This window comes from Balaenoptera musculus, chromosome 2, assembly GCF_009873245.2.
Source record: "Balaenoptera musculus isolate JJ_BM4_2016_0621 chromosome 2, mBalMus1.pri.v3, whole genome shotgun sequence".
In the NCBI taxonomy this organism is placed as follows: Eukaryota; Metazoa; Chordata; class Mammalia; order Artiodactyla; family Balaenopteridae; genus Balaenoptera; species Balaenoptera musculus.
Genome location: NC_045786.1, coordinates 66,726,024 through 66,743,024, shown reverse-complemented (window position 1 = coordinate 66,743,024; position 17,001 = coordinate 66,726,024). Strand labels below are relative to the sequence as shown.

Here is a 17,001-nt window from a genome sequence, read left to right as displayed (position 1 = left end):
GTGAATCACTGTGTAAACCATTAAGCTCAATAGAAATGTAAATTACTACTGTTATTAGTGTTCTTTGAAAGTATCATATATCCCCTCGCTGAGGATGTGTTCAGATTTACATTTATGTCCTTAAGCACTTGGTAGGTTGTTTAGTGATCCCAAGTGATTTTATTATTTTTTTTCTTTCCGTAGAGCATATCATGTTCCAAGTGGGAAAATATTAGCTGTAAAGGTAAGTGCTGGATAAGTTTTATGAAATTCATGAAATTTTTGATGCTCTCCCCGCCCCCAAGCCCCCTTAGCTTGAGTCACAGGTATTGTCAAAGAAGAAATGAAGTGCTTTAAGGTTTGGGTGGTGGGTGATGGAAGCTCTGGCCCTGTTGTGACGTTCACGTCTTTCAGGTGCCTCCGAATGCTCAGTTGTAAGCTCCTCAAATTGTGATTCTTCTCATCATCGTCACCTACACTTCTTTCTGTGTTCCCGGCTCAGTGGCATCACTGTCTTCCTCATCTTACAGTTCAAAAACTTAGTAGTTATTCACTGCTTTCTTTCCTTCATCTGCCACATCCTGTAAGTCACCACATCCTGTCAGAAATTTCCCCTGAAATGGGTCCAAGTGTAACTTTCTTTCTGTTCTCATCGCTTTGGCCTTGTATCAGGCCCACATACCTCCTACCTGGACTTTTATAATAATTTCCTCACTGTACCTTTCACTCTGCCACTGGAGTTGAGAAGGTGAATCCCCGATCTGACACCCCTCTTCCCCCAGCCCCAATAGTGTACAACATAAAGCCTATGATGTCTGCCTCGCTTCTTTACATCTTTACGGCATCCTGAGATACCCTAACACCACACCACACCCCGAATAGAGTGAAGCTGCACGTAACTCAGGGATCTTCAAGGCAACTACCTTAGATGCTCCTTACTTGTTTCCGTTGTGTTCATGGTCACACCCCATCCCTGCCGTACTTCAAGATCCCAGTCCTGCCCGTGCTACTTTGGATTTAATCTCTGGCATTGGCTGCTGGTGCTTGATTTTCCCATCATTTTATCTCAGATTTCCCTAATGCAGTCTCTTGAATTGCATCTCTGACTGAAACCTTTACTACCTCAAATTAACTCCATAGAACTCCACTTCCAAACTGGGCTCTTAGCTAACAAACTAGTCAGGCTTGCTTTGTTCCTTACTCCCCCGCAAATTGGTTAGGCACTCTACAGATAGACCCCTGCCTACCTTTACAACCACATCCTCTGCTTTACCTGCATGTTGCTTTCTGTTATGCCCATTATCTTCTGTCTCTGGGCCCTTAATAATGAAAGCTTTTATTTTTTGAATGACTACTGTATGCCAGATATTGTGCTAGACTCTATATTGCTATTATCTTTAATCCTTAAAACTATAAAGTAAGCCTATTATTTTAGATTTGAGGACACTGAGACGCAGAAAACTGAATTGTCCAAGGTCACACAGATGGAAGAGCCAAGGCCAAAATTTAAAACAAAATCCATCTGCCTCCAAAGCACATGTCTTCTGCTATACCCTGTAGCCTTTATATAAGTTATTACCGTTGCCCATCCCTTTGATTTCCATCTATCCTTTCAAGGTCCATCTCCTCCAAGATTCCTTCTTAGCTAACCATAGTGAGAATTCAGTCTCTTTCCCCAGTACTTGCATAGTATATATTTCTGTATCTTTTTATCTTATCTAGGAAACTAAGAATCAGAACACTTAAATTGCAATTGGTTGTACCTTTTAGTAGAGTTAAACCAAAACTGAGACTCAGGTCTTCAATACCACACTTAATACAGCACCTAGAATGTGTTACGAGTATTATCAAGTCTAGTTTTAACAACTCAAATAGCTTTTGGTGAGGCATTACCACAGAGCTCCTTCTTGGGATATTTTCTTTGATATTCCAGCCAAACTAGGTTCACAAAATTGTAGAACTGAAAGAGACCTTAGAGATCATCTGTCATGGTCCACATTTTAAAGAGGAGGACCCTGGAGTCCAGACAGTTTCCAGGGTAGGTACTGTAGAGGCCAGGTTCCACCTCAGTCTTCCCCTGAGTTCACTGAGTACAGCTCTGTGGTACCAGCTCATCATTGGGTTGTTCTTGCTATACCTTCTGAGCTCCTCTTCATTCAGAGGACACCTCCACCAACTCCAACACTGTTTTCCTTCTTATCTAGTTATCTGTCTGTTCCTCCAATGTCAAAACTTTTAGATGGTTGTCAGTGGTGTATTTAAAGACAGTCAACTTTAGGTTATTTATTCCAGGAGAGGGGAGCACTGCTATAAATCACCCCCAAAAACTTACTATTTGGCCTTGCAAGTGCATTATAATTTTTCATAATTTCATACATTTTGAATTATGTTTAACCTAGGCTGATATTAAAATTCTTCTGCATGATTATTTAGTTGGGTGTGGCTAACAGTTGTTTCTGGAAAGGATTAAATGCAATTTTAAAGAAAGGACACATTTTAAAAAGAGCTGTTGTAGAGACTTTCAATAAATGAAAACAGTAGGGCTTTACAAATATACTATTCACTAGACCTGCCAATAAAACTGAGCTACAGAGCAGGGACTGTATTGTGTTGTATCCCTTGATTCTATAAAATCACATACTAGATGCTCAAACTGAGTTGAATGAAAGAATGATTTGAGTAGATATGATTATTGTGTTTAAACTTTTTGTTTAGCCCTGAGCTTCTTGGCAGTGAAGGCAAAAACCATTTTTGCTTATATAATAGTCATATTCTAAGAGAAAGAAATGTATCATTTCTTTAAAACAGGCAGAGTTTTTAATTAAATCTTAGGAGTGTTATTTAGTTTCCAAATATTTGGGGAGTTTTCCAGATATCTTTCTGTTACTGGTTTCTAATTTAAATCCATTGTGGTCAGGGAACATACTTTGTATAACTGGAATTATTTTAAGTTTATTGATGTTTATTTTTTGGCCCAGAATATGACTTATCTTGGTAAGTCTTCTCTGTGCACATGAAAAGAATGTATAGTCTGTTGTATAGGATGTAGGATAAATGTCAATTAGATTAAGTTGGCTGTTAGTGTTGTTCCAAATTTCTGTATCTTTACTTATTTTTTATCTACTTGTCCTATTAACAAGACAGAAGGGTGTTGAAATCTGCAGCAACAATTGTGTATTTGTCTATTTTTTCTTGAAGTTCTATCATTTTTTTATTTCATATTTTTTGAAGATCTGTTAGGTTATTTAGGATTGTTATGTCCTCTTGATGAATTGGCCCCTTTATCATTAAGAAGTGATCTTCTTTATCCATGGTAATATTCTTTGCTCTGAAATCAACATTGTCTGATATTAATATAGCTACTCCAGCTTTACTTTGACTAGTGTTAGCATGATATAGCCTTTTACTTCTAACCTGTTGTATCTTTATATTTGGGATGGATTTGTTGTAGGCAGCATATAGTTGGGTCTTGTATTTTAATCCAGTCTGATAATCTCTGTTTTTCAATTGAGATATTTAGATCATTTACATTGCATGTGATTACTGATATGGTTAGATTTAAGTGTATCAGTTTGCTCTTTGTTTTCTATTTATTCTGTCTGTATGTCCTTTTTTTAAGCAGCTGCTTTAGAGTTTATAGTATACATCTTTAATTTATCATAGTCTACCTTCAAGTAATTTTAATTTATTTTTTATGTATATATTTTTGGCTATGTTGGGTCTTCGTTGCTGCGCGTGGGCTTTCTCTGGTTGCGGCAAGCGGGGCTACTCTTCTTGCCATGCGCGAGCTTATCATTACGGTGGTTTCTCTTGTTGCGGAGCATGGGCTCTAGGCACACGGGCTTCAGTAGTTGTGGCACACAGGCTTAGTTGCTCCGCGGCATGTGGGATCTTCCTGGACCAGGGCTCAAACCCGTGTCCCCTGCATCGGCAGGCAGATTCTTAACCACTGTGCCACCAGAGAAGCCCTACCTTCAAGTAATATTGTGCCACTTTACCTATAGTGTGAGAACTTTACAATGGTATACTTTCATTTCCCTTATCCTCACCTTGGTTATTGTACATTTTACTTACTCATGTTATAAACTCCAGAATACATTGTTACTGTTTTTGCTTTAGACAGTTGTCTTTTAAAGGCATTTTAAATGTAAGAAAATGTTTATATTTACTCACATTTTTTCAGTGCTCTTTATTCCCTTGTGTCGATCCAGATTTCTGTCTGGTATCATTTTCCTTCTGTCTGAAGGACTCCCATCTTTTACATTTCTTATAGTGCATGAGTGTCCTGGCAATGAATACTTTCAGCTTTTGCATGTCTTGAAAAGTGTATATTTGACTTTAAATTTTGGAAGACATTTTTGCCAGACATAGAATTCTAGGTTAATCGTCCTTTTCTTTCAGTAGTTTAAAGATTTTGTTTCACTGTTTTCTGGCTTGCATTCATTCTTACTGTCATTTAAAATCTTTATTCCTCTGTACATTAGAACTGACATCTTTTCTGACTGCTTTTCTCTTTTTTTAACATCTTTATTGGAGTATAATTGCCTTACAATGGTGTGTTAGTTTCTGCTTTATAACAAAGTGAATCAGCTATACATATACATATATCCCCATATCTCCTCCCTCTTGTGTCTCCCTCCCACCCTCCCTATCCCACCCCTCTAGGTGGTCACAAAGCACCGAGCTGATCTCCCTGTGCTTTGCAGCTGCTTCCCACTAGCTATCTATTTTACATTTGGTAGTGTGTATATGTCTGACTGCTTTTAAGATTTTTTTTATCTCTAGTCTTATGCAATTTGATTATGGTGAGGTTTTATGTAATTTTCCTCATGATTCATGTACTTAGGATTTGTTGAGATGGAAATTTGTGGATTTTTAGTTTTCATTAAATTTGGAAAAATTTTAGCCATTATTTCTTCAAGTATCCCCCCGCCCCCGCAACCTTTGGGAACTTAAATTGCATTTATATTAGGTCACTTGAAGTTGTCCCATAGCAAAATGATACTCTGTTGTTTGCTTATTCTAGGCTTTTTTTTCTCTCTAACGTTTCACTTTTGGATAGTTTCTGTTGTCACATGTTCAGGTTTTTGTTCTTTCATCTGCATTGTCTAATCTGTTATTAATTTTGTTCAGTATATTTTTCATTTCAGACATTGTACTTTTTATCCCTGGAAGTTTACATGGGTCTTTTTTACATCTCCCATGTCTCTACTTAACATGCTCCATCTTTCTTCTACCTTCTTGCATATGTGGAATATAGTTATGATAACTGAATTAATGGTCTTGCCTATTAATTCTATGATAAGTGTCATTTGGGGGTCAGTTTTGTCTGATTGCTTTTTCTCCCCATTTGGGGTTGTATTTTTTAATACCTTATAATTTTTTACTGGATGCCAGTCGTATGGCATAGGCTCATTCCTGTAAATATTCTTGAGCTTTATTCTGAGATGCTGTTTAGTGAATCTGAAACAGTTTGATCCTTTCAAGACTTGCTTTTAAGCTTTATGAGATGGGACCATCCCAGTGGTTAGTCTAGAACTAATTTTCCCCAGTCAGCTGAAGCAGTAATCTTCTGAATACTTTACCCCAATGCCTTGGCAAATATAGGTTTTCCATCCTGGCTGGTGGGAACACAAACTCTGCCTAGTGTGAGGTTTGGAGATTGTTTCTCCTGGTTCTTTCTGGGGGTTCTTTCCCTGGCCTCAGGTAGTTTCCTGACATCCACGTGCTAGTTGTTACTCAGCTGAAGACTTCAGGGGCCGTCTGCAGCTCTCTGGAGCTGCCTCCTTTTGCTCTTCTGCCAGTGAACTCTAGCTGCCTTGGCCTCCACAGACTCCCAGTTCTCTCAGCTTAGGGAGGTGGCTGAGCTCCCCCTGGGTTCCATGCAGGGGTTCCATGCAGGGAGGGGCCTGGAAACTCTTGTCTAGTTAGTAAGCTGAACAGTCAATAGGACTCATCTTATTTGTTTTCCATCTTTAGGGATCACTGTCCTATTTTAGCTGATATCTAATGTCTAGAAGCCTGTTGATTTTTTCTGGTTTTTTTTTTTTGTTGTTGTTATTTAATTTTTAGTATCTCTTCCTTTCTTGTTACCATGCAAATCCAGATGCTTGTTTTTGTCTCTTGTCAGACATGTTGACCAGCTTTTAAATTATTCTCTCAAAAATAGAAGCTCCCATTTATTGATCATTTGTACTGTGCTAAGCACTCTACATACATTTTCCTCATTTAATGCTCACAATGACCTTTTGCAGTTACTACCATTATGGATCCTCATTTTAAGACACAGAAGCTGAGGCACAGCATAGTTAAGTAACATAGTCCCACAACTAATGTGTAATGGAACCAGGCTTTGAACTCAGGGAAGTCTTGCCTCAAGTCCATGCTCTGTACTGTATTTCTGCTCGCTACCCTTGGATTTAGCTTCTTAAAGCATAGTTCTAGTCACATCTCTTCCCTTCTCAAAAGTCTTCAAAGGCTCTACATTACTTCCCAAGTAAAAGCTCTGTGGAATGGAACTCAAGATCTTCCACAATAGGTCATCAGCCTACTTTTAAAGCATTATCTTATGTGTCTGAATCCTGTGCTTCTTTTAAGTTGAACTCATTGCCTTATCTGAACCATGTAGTTTCTCACTTCAACACTTTTACTCATGTATTTCTTTCTAATTAGAATGCCTTCACCCATGTCTCCACCTATCAAAATACTTAACACCCTTCAAGGGTCAGCTCCAAAGCTTGCTCTTCCATTGAACTTACTTGAATAAATCCTGTCACATCTGGTATATCTATCACTCATTCACCTTCTCCTTTGAACCTCCCTAGAATTCTCTGTATGTGTCTCTTAAGGGTGTATCACATAGTGCCTTGTATTTTGCTATTAGTATACATGTACATTTCCCCTATTACACTGAAATCTCTTTGTAAGTGGGGAACAGATCTTATTTAGCTTCTTGTCTTACTCATTGATTCATGTAGAATCTTGCATACAGGGCCTAGTACAGAGCACTGAACATCTTGTAATGACTAGATGTTCAACACATAATTAGTTGAATGACTAACTGAATAAATAAATTTTATTCTGTCGTTTGTTCTTTAATTCATTCGTTCATCTTTTGAAGTAACATCCTGAAAGTAGGTTCAGCTCACATACAAAATATCCCATAGTGTTCTTTGTATGGACCATTGCTCTCCCCCAGAGTATTTCTTAGCTTTTTTTTTTATATTAAAGGGTGAAATGAAAGGTTAAGAGTTAGAAGTGCCTTTGGTCCTTTCCTGACCCCCTCCTGACTTTTGTGTGACTTCAAGCATGTCACTTGAACCTCTCAGTGACCTCAGCTGTGAAACGGGGCTGCCTGGTGTCACAAAGGGATTGCGCAGAGCAGCAAATCACAGTCCTTGTCTAAACAGAATCACCTGCAGGGCTCTGATGCCTGCATAGAATGATGAGGGAAATTTAATTTTCCAAGTCAAATGGTCATTTGGACCCATAGTTTGAATGTCTTTGGGAACAATTAGATGAGAGTCCTTGAAAATCTGTTACTTTTCTCTTCCTAGTCAAAATATTTCTAATTTTTGTACTTGTAAATGTTCTTATTTTCTAGACTTTTTTGTCTAAAGAATATTGCAATGTCTAAGCATATTAGTGTTTACCTCTTTAGACTTCAAACGTGGGAAAATATCATTTCAGATATTATAAAAAGAAAGTTGAATTATGGGAAGAATAGAAGTATCTTGAATTTTTATTTTATATCATTGAGTTTAGAAAAAAATTTGCCTCAAAGAGAGTACTTTGAAAATGATACTAATGCTATTTCAAAGATAACTATTCGATGACTGAATATGAATATGTGTTTCTAACTAGCTTTTGGTGAGTGGCGGGGGAGGAATGTAGTTAAGCAAGACGATTGCAAACAAGTAGAGCAGAAAACAAATAAAAATACTGTTAGCCATCTTGCAAACAGAACCTTTTTATACTGTTAATGTAGTCTATAAAATCTTTGAAAGAGTAGAGCTTAATAGATTCCCCGGTATTGTATATTTTCTAATTGGGAAAAATCCATCTTCCAGGAAATTTAGCCTTGTATGTAGCATGTGCTGATTATCATTCTTTGACTGCTTTGGGTTTCTGCTGCTTTTAAACTAGCATTTAAATGGACCATTTGATTAATCATTTGTATACTGACTGTAATCCTCCCAAATTTCCTTCCTGAGTTGTACATACTGTAAAAGACAATTATGTCGCCACAGATTAAATAAGCGAATTAAAACAGAATAGCGGCTTAATTTGACCTGTGATTTTGCTCTCCTTCCCTTTAGTGGAGTGTGTGCCACTCCAGCAAATAAATGAAGTCATCCATGACAGCTTGTGATGAATTGCCGTATTTATACTGTATATTTTAATAGCCTCACACTAATTTAAATTGAGCACAGAGTAAATTATAATTCAGTCACTTGACTGCTTATATTTAACTTGACAACTCATCCTTATTTGTCCTGGAGGTGTAGTGGAGAGCAGCGGAAATGCACTCAGGTATTTCAGTTTCTCACTTAACCCTTTCTCCAGGAAATGCTTCATGTTCAAATTCTTTCCAGTTTGAAAAATTAAGCTCTTCCTAAGGAGAAAAAAAAATAATCATGGAGACTTAAGGAGTTCATGCTTTCCTTGTTCTTCAGAAAAAAAAATTAGTGTTCACCATGCTTTTTTTCCAATTTTTCCATTTTAGGGTAGATTTTACTTGCCCTCTCAAGTTCCCAGAAATTACATTTTCACTTTTTTACCATTATGGAATCTCCACTATTCTGGACTATAGCAAATTCCAAGAATGATCAAGACCTGTTAGGGTGCAATGGATTGGTCCCACAAATATGGTGTTACTTTCTACATGTTAGGCCAGTGTGGCAATTTTATTCATTTTGGTGTTTATGTCTTTGGTTTTAAATTCAGTTATAGAAATCAGGCAATTCATTTCCTTCCTGTCTAGAAATAGCTTCTTATTTGTAGGATTATGTTTGTAAGGAGTACTTTAAGTCCCACATCACTTAATGGGCACCACTTGAGTAAGACCCTGGGCTGGGTGCTGGATATGGGGGGAGGGGACCAGAGAAAAATGCACAAGACTTAATCGTTGCCATTCTGGGGCTTACAACCACTCTGTACTCTCTCTAGGCTTCTGTTTTTAGGAGATGAGGCATGAATGCTAAAGGCATCTTGTGATAAGGAAAAAGATAAAGGATCTGATGGAGGGCTTTGGGGCTGGCTTTGTGGAGGTGGTGGTGGCATTCAAGCTGTATCTAAAGGATAGGAAAGGTTTTATGGCCAGTGACGAGCAAGGAAGACACCTCAAGTGGAGGGAACAGCGTGGGGGAAAGCACAGGACGTGTGTGTGGACCGGTAGAAATCATCTGGTTTTACGTGTAGATTGGGTTTGTGGTAATGAGTAGTGGGAGAAGGAGCTAGAATAACAAGTTGGAGGTAGACTGTGAAAGAATTCCTTGACTGTCGTGCTAGAATTTTAACTTTATTTGAGGCCATAGGAGCCCAATTAAGGTTCTCTGTGAAGAGAACATGTTCATAGCTGGGTTTTGGTTAGCCTTGTGGAATCATGTTGTTTCTTGATTGGGGGCCTGGAGGTGCAATATATCTTAGTAGTTAGTCATGCTAAACACTGGATAAACGGCATTTTTTAAACCTTAAATAAGGGATTCTCAACCTTACTGTGGGTTACAAATCATCTGGGAAATTTTTTAAAAATGCAGAGATGCGGGCCCAACCCTAGAGATTCTGATTCCCTTATTCTGGAGTAAGCCCTGTGCATCAGGATTTGTTAGAAGTGTCCTTATATATTTATATAAACACCTAGATATAAAGGTAATTATAACGTGAGGCCGAGGTTGAGAACCACTGCTTTACGGTAAATAATACCTTACTCCTTTTAGCAGAGTTTTTCAGGTTGAAAGATTCCCTGTACTTGACATAGTAGGGTGAATAGCTCTAATATTTTATGGCATAGAATTAAAACAACACTAGATGAATTAATTTTGTTGCTAAATTTTATACAGGAACAAAAATGTAAGTGAATATTGTGGCAAATGACTATTGATTGGGAGAAATGTTTAAATGCTTCTTGGCAGTTTTGCATTACACTTACAGTCTAGTTTTAGTCAGAGCTTTTATAAATAACCCTAAAGCAAACTCTTGATAGAAACTGCTATGCCTTTTTGTACTCATTTTACCCTCCCCCCAATGGATGTCAGGACTATAAAATATGTGTTTTAGAGATTATCCTTTTCTTTCCTTGCTCTATCAGCAGTTTGCAATTCAAAATTTATGTTTTTTCCTCCAGTATTGATTATATATATATGTGTGTGTGTGTGTGTTATACACACACACACACATATTCTGCCATTGTAATACAAAATGTGGTTCAGTGTTGGATGGTGTTTAATTAGACTGTTATTGGTAATCCTGAATGTTAAGTTTTTATCTCGAGATGTCTAGAGTCAGAAACTCTGCCACAAATCTTAGAAATTATCTTCCAGTTATTTATTATCATCACTGTCTATTTTAAGTAAAAAACAATTTCCCTTGAATTGGCTTCACAGGAAATGCTAAGTAAAATTTGAATGGTTGACGGTCTTCTTTCTTAAAAAAATAAGTGTTTGAAATAAACTAGAATTTGTTCTAGGTAAGTTTATAAATATACTATTGTACATTTCTATGTTATGAATTTGACTTAGTGGTTGATATTTTAAGGAAAACCATAAAGCCTCAGGGCATACTGGAAAGTGCATGGTCCTTGGAATCAGGGAGGGGCCCTGACATTGCTGGGCCTCATGACTCCTCAGAACCTTGGTTTCTTCCTCTAAAAGAAGGGAATTAGGGACTTCCCTAGTGGCTCAGTGGTTAAGAATCCGCCTGCCAGTGCAGGGGACATGGTTTTGAGCCCTGGTCTGGGAAGATCCCACATGCCGCAGAGCAGCTAAGCCCACGTGCCACAACTACTGAGCCCACGTGCTGCAACTGCTTAAGCCTGCTTGCCTAGAGCCCGTGCTCCGCAACAAAAGAAACCACCACAATGAGAAGCACATGCACTGCAATGAAGAGTAGCCCCCGCTCACCACAACTAGAGAGAGCCCGCGCACAGCAACGAAGACCCAACGCAGCCAAAATTAATTAATTAATTAATTTTAAAAAAAGAAGGGAATTAGATGAAATCATTCCTGAGGTTCCGTCAAGCTCCAACATTTTATAACAGTTTTGGCAAAGAAAGATTACCCACCTGGAAGAATATAAAAACCTGACGTATTTTTAAAACTCCTTATTTCTCTCATAACTAAAAATCTACTTTAAATGTTATTTTTACTCATTATTCTCTCTGCTTTTGCCCAGTGTCTGAATTACAAGACAATTATTTTTTTAATGGTTTCAAGGTCATTACAATCTTCCTCTTCTCATAATAACCAATGTGACCAAAATAGGGTGTATAAATTAAGGGTGTTATAACTTAACTGACTTTTAAAGCTGTTAATACTGACCTTTGAGACCTGGCTTTTTCTTTGATCCCATCAATCACTTCTATACCACCTCCCCCAATACAAAGTGTTAGACAGATGTGGACACAGTTTGTATTACTGGAGGTTGTGGTGGGGAGGAGAGAGGTGGAATGAATAGAAGAAACACCATATTTTTTAGTTTTTATATTTCACAGTGAATATGACTATTTAATTTAAAGGTGAATAAATGTGTGAATGTTGATTCCTTTATATATTTAGGTCATACTACTAGATATTACACTGGAACTTCAGAAGCAAATTATGTCTGAATTGGAAATTCTTTATAAGGTAATTTTTTTCTTGGTCATTTTTCCTTATAAAGTATGCCTGTGGTATTGGCTTGCAGGCTATTAACTACTTTTGTCTTATTTTTGTTACAGTGTGATTCATCATATATCATAGGGTTTTATGGTGCATTTTTCGTGGAAAACAGAATTTCAATATGTACAGAATTCATGGATGGTGAGTTTTCCCTTTTATAATACTTTAAAAGTGATTTTGGGAGTAGAGTGCTTTAAAACCTGGTTTTGATGTAGGTATCAAGTAGAATTAAAAATAATGAAAATATACTAATAATTACCTCCTTTATGCTCTAAAACATCTTAGTGTTAAGGGTTCCTGTTGTTAAATATTTATAGCCGAGCCATAATTTCAAGAATGTAATTTCATTTACTTTTATTGAAAATTTAAATAGAACAGATTAAATACTAGTCTAATCGGTGGTTTGATACTTGATTCTTCCATACAATCTGTCTTCACTTGCAAAACAGATGCTCTGTTCTTTTAATGTTTCAATAGCCAAAACAGATTTTCTTTTAAAGAAATCTATTAACGCAATGTCCTGTGTCTTTTAGAAAGAAATCAGATCTTAATTGCAAGATAAGAAATTGTTTTCCAACACAGCTTTTTAACCAAGACGTGTTTAGTTTTCTTTGGACTCTAGCCCTTTCCCTCCTTCCTTTATTTTTCATTCATTTCTATTTTGATAAATCTTTTTTGATCTGAATATTTTGGCAAAATGCAAATTTCTTGGTACCCTAGCAGTAAAATGATGTCATTATTGTTATTGTTTACCTATTTGAAATCAAAGCAGTCTTTAAATTTCACATATTCAATTTTTTAATGTCTAGCTCATTAAAACTCAACATTTGGGCGTTCCCTGGTGGTTCAGTGGTTAAGACTCAGTGCTTTCATTGCCGTGGCCCGGGTTCAATCCCTGGTTGGGGAACTAAGATCCTGCAAGCCGAGCGGTACAGCAAAAAAAAAAAAACCCTCAACATTTAAAAAATATACTTAGTTCATTTGGGGGATTCTCAGTATATTAATAATACAATTAGTTCATTCCCCACAAGACTTTGTTTTTTTTTTTTGGCTGTGCGTGGGCTGTCTCTAGTTGCGGTGAGCAGGGGCTACTCTTCATTGCGGTGTGCGGGCTTCTCATTGCAGTGGCTTCTCTTGTTGCGGAGCACGGGCTCTAGGCTCGTTGGCTTCAGTAGTTGTGGCTCACGGGCTCTAGGTGCGCGGGCTTCAGTAGTTGTGGCACACGGGCTTAGTTGCTCCGCAGAATGTGGGATCTTCCCGGACCAGGGCTCGAACCCGTGTCCTCTGCATTGGCAGGCGGATTCTTAACCACTGCACCACCAGGGAAGCCCCCCACAAGACTTTTTAATGAGCCATCATTGATACCTTGTTACTATAATAATGTGTTCTAAATTAGTTATAGTAGATGTCAAGAATTAAAAGTCTTACAAACATATGGGAAGTATGACAATTAGTATTCAAGGAGACTGACTAGAAAAAGTGGGTTCATAGAGCCAGTACATGTCATTACTTTATGACTTTTCATCATCCTTTTTTGAATCCTCAATTTTTGTCACATTAAAAAATGTATTTATTAAGATGGTATGTTCAAATACCATAAAATTTGTCCTTCTAATGTGTACAGTTCAGTGGTTTTTAGTATATTCACAAGGTTGTGTAACCATCACCACTAATTCCAGAACATTTTTATCACCCTGGAAACAAATTCCCTACCCATTAGTAGTCACTCCCTATACCCTCTTCCCTCTAGTCCCTGGCAACCATTAATCTACTTTCTGTCTCTATGGATTTCCCTATTTTGGACATTTCAGATAAGTGGAATCATACAGTATGTGGCCTTTGTGTCTGGCTTCTTTCACTTAGCATAATGTTCTCAAGGCTCACCCATGTTGTAAAATTTATCAGTACTTCATTACTTTTTATGACTGCATAATAGTCCATTGTATAGATCACCACATTTTCTTTACTCATTCATCAGTGATGGGCATTTGTGATGTTTCCATTTTTTAGCTATTGTGAATGATGCTGCTATGTACTTTTGTGTACAAGTTTTTTGTGGACATATGTTTTCACTTCTCTTGAGTATGTCAGTAGGAGTAGAATTGCTGGGTCGTATGGTAGCTCTATGTTTAACACTGCCAAACTGTTCCATTCCATTTTACACCAGTTTGCATTCAGTTTGCTAAACTTATTCCTTAAACTCTAATAGGTTTTTATAGACTCCTTAGGGTTTTCCATATAGAAGATCATGTCATTTGAAAACAGAGGTAGTGTTGCATCTTCTTTTCCATTTTGGATGTCTTTTTTTCTTTTTCTTGCTTAATTACCCTGGCTAAAACTTTCAGGTCAGTGGTTTTGTGTTTTGTTTTTTTTTTAATTTTTTTAAAAAATATTTATTTATTTATTTACTTTTTGGCTGCATTGGGTCTTAGTTGCAGCACCCAGGATCCTTCGTTGCGGCACGTGGGCTCTTTGTTGCAGTGCACAGGCTTCTCTCTAGTTGTGGCGTTCAGGGTCATTAGTTGCAGCGCAAGGGCTCTCTAGTCGTGGCGCGCAGGCTTAATTGCCCCACGGCATGTGAGATCTTAGTTCCCTGACCAGGGATTGCACCGGTGTCCCCTGTGTTGCAAGACGGATTCTTAACCACTGGACCACCAGGGAAGTCCCTCAGTACAGTGTTGAACAGAAGTGAGAGTAGACATCCTTCTTTTGCTCCTTAGAAGGGAAGCTTTCCGTCTTTCACCATTAAGTATGATGTTAGCTCTGGGTTTTTGGTAGATGTCATTTATCAAGATTGTTGAGTATTTTTATCATAAATTGGCATTAGATTTTGTCAAGTGCTTTTTTTGTCTATTGAAATGATCATGTGGTTTTTTGTCCTTTATTCCATAGTTACAGTGTATTACATGAATAGATTTTTGCATATTGAATCAGTCCTGTATAATCCTTTTTATATGTTGCTGGATTCAATTTGCTAGTATTTTGTTGAGGATTTTTACATCCATATTCTTAAGTGATATTGGTTTGTAGTTTTCTTTTCTTGTAATGTCATTGTGTGAGTTTGATATCAGGATAATTCTGTCCTCAAAGAATGAGTTGGACAGTGTTCCCTCCTCTTCTGCTTTTTTGGAAGAGTTTGTGAAAGATTGATGTTAATTCTTCTTAAAACGTTTGGTATAATTCACCGGTGAAGCCATCTGGTCCTGGGGTTTTCTTTGTGAGTAGTTTTTGTGGTCAGGTGGCATTTGTTGTCTATCATTAGGAGAAGTCCAAGCACTGCTGCCCACTGCATCTTGGTATTGGAGTTGCCAAGAAAAACAGAGTACAATCAAGCACTGGATTAAACAGTGCTTTACTCACATAAAAAAAAAAAGAGAGCAAGATCAGCTTTAGTAGTGGGTGTCAGTTCCCAATGGCCAACAGCAGGTCCCTCCTGGCAGTCTGTGCAGGGCAGTTGGCCTACACATACCCATCTGTGTTGCAGCAAAAGTACCCCCCACTCTGCCCTACTCCCCTGGAGTCAGAAATACTGAAAGCTGGAGGTATGCCTAAGGTCCATTGATGCACATGCTTAATCAGGACAAAGGAGTACACATTGAGCCTAAAACAGGGACAGATATTCCAAAACAAGGAGATAAACCCAGCACACGTTGTGTGGCCTCTTTATCTCTTGGTAAGCAAGTGTTCCAGCCCCAAGGCCCATTCTTATGTGGCCAAGTAGGATTAGCAAGACTGTGTGCATAAGACTGTCTTTCCCAAAAGCTTTTCAAAAACTGTGGTATAATACATATATAATTTACCATATTAGCCATTTTTAAGTGTGTAGTTCAGCAGCATTAAGTGCATTCACATTACCATGCAACCACCACCGTCCATCTCCAGAACTCTTTTCAGCTTGCGAAACTGAAACCCCATACCCATTAAGCCATAACTCTCCTTTGCCTCCTACTCCCAACCGCTGGTAGCGAATATTCTACTTTCTGTCTGTATGAGTTGAGCTACTCTGGATACCTCAGCTAAGTGAACTTGCACAGTATTTGTCTTTTTGGGACTGGCTTGTTTCACTTTTCATAATGTCCTCAAGATTTACCCATGTTGTAGCATATGTCAGAATTTACTTTCTTTTTAAGATTGAGTAATATTGTGAGTAGTTTTTTAAATTACCAACCAGTATCTTTATTAGTTATAGTTATAGGTTTATTCAGAATTTCTATTTCTTCTTGAGTCAGTTTTGGTACTTTGTGGCTTTCTAGAAGTTTGTTCATTTCATCTAGATTATCTAATTTGTTGGTAAACAATTATTCCTAGTATTCCTTTGTAATCATTTTTATTTTGGTAAAGTCAGTGTTAATGTTCTCTCTTTCATTCCAGATTTTATTAATTTGAGTCTTATCCCTTTTTCTCTTGGTCAGGGTAGCTAAAAGTTGATCAGTTTCTTTGTCTTTTTCAAAAACCAACTCTTGATTTCTTTGATGTTTCTCTTTTGTTTTTCTATTGTGTTAGATCTCTGGTCTAATACTTATTAATTTCTACTAGCTCTGTTTTTAGTTTGCTCCTCTTTTTCTGTATTTTTAAGCTGTGAAGTTAGGATATTGATTTGAGATCTTTCTTATTTAATGTAGGCATTTGCAGGTATACATGTCCCTCTAAGCACCTCTTTAGCTGCACTCTAGAAGTTTTGATATGTTGTTTTTTTCATTTTCATTTATCTCAAAGTGTTTTCTAATTCCCCACAAAGATAATCCCTGTGATTTCTCTTTTGACCCATTTTTATTTAGGAGTGTGTCATTTTCCACATTGAATTTGTCTTTCTGTTGCTGATTTCTAATATTCCTTAGAGGTCAGAGAACATGCTTTGTATGATTTCAGTCCTTTTAAATTTATTGAGATTTGTTTTATGCCCTAAAATATTGTCTGTCCTGGAGCATGTTCCATGTGCACCTGAGAAAAATGTATTCTGCTGTTGTTGGGTAGAGTGTTCTTTTTTTTTTTTTTTTAAACATCTTTATTGAAGTATAATTGCTTTACAATGGTGTGTTAGTTTCTGCTTTATAACAAAGTGAATCAGTTATACATATACATATGTTCCCATATCTCTTCCCTCTTGGATCTCCCTCCCTCCCACCCTCCCTATCCCACCCCTCTA

The 17,001-nt window shown here is 37.5% G+C and overlaps 1 protein-coding gene across 4 annotated transcripts in view; it reads left to right on the top strand.

The window, feature by feature from the left end:
* MAP2K5 (mitogen-activated protein kinase kinase 5) overlaps window positions 1–17,001 on the top strand; it is a 266,747-nt gene that overhangs the window by 82,827 nt on the left and 166,919 nt on the right. For all 4 annotated transcript variants that reach the window (XM_036843580.1, XM_036843578.1, XM_036843577.1 and 1 more), the window contains exons 9-11: window positions 184–223; window positions 11,754–11,822; window positions 11,915–11,996. In XM_036843580.1, the coding sequence (XP_036699475.1) occupies window positions 184–223; window positions 11,754–11,822; window positions 11,915–11,996 (191 nt within the window). The remainder of the gene's footprint in view (window positions 1–183; window positions 224–11,753; window positions 11,823–11,914; window positions 11,997–17,001) is intronic.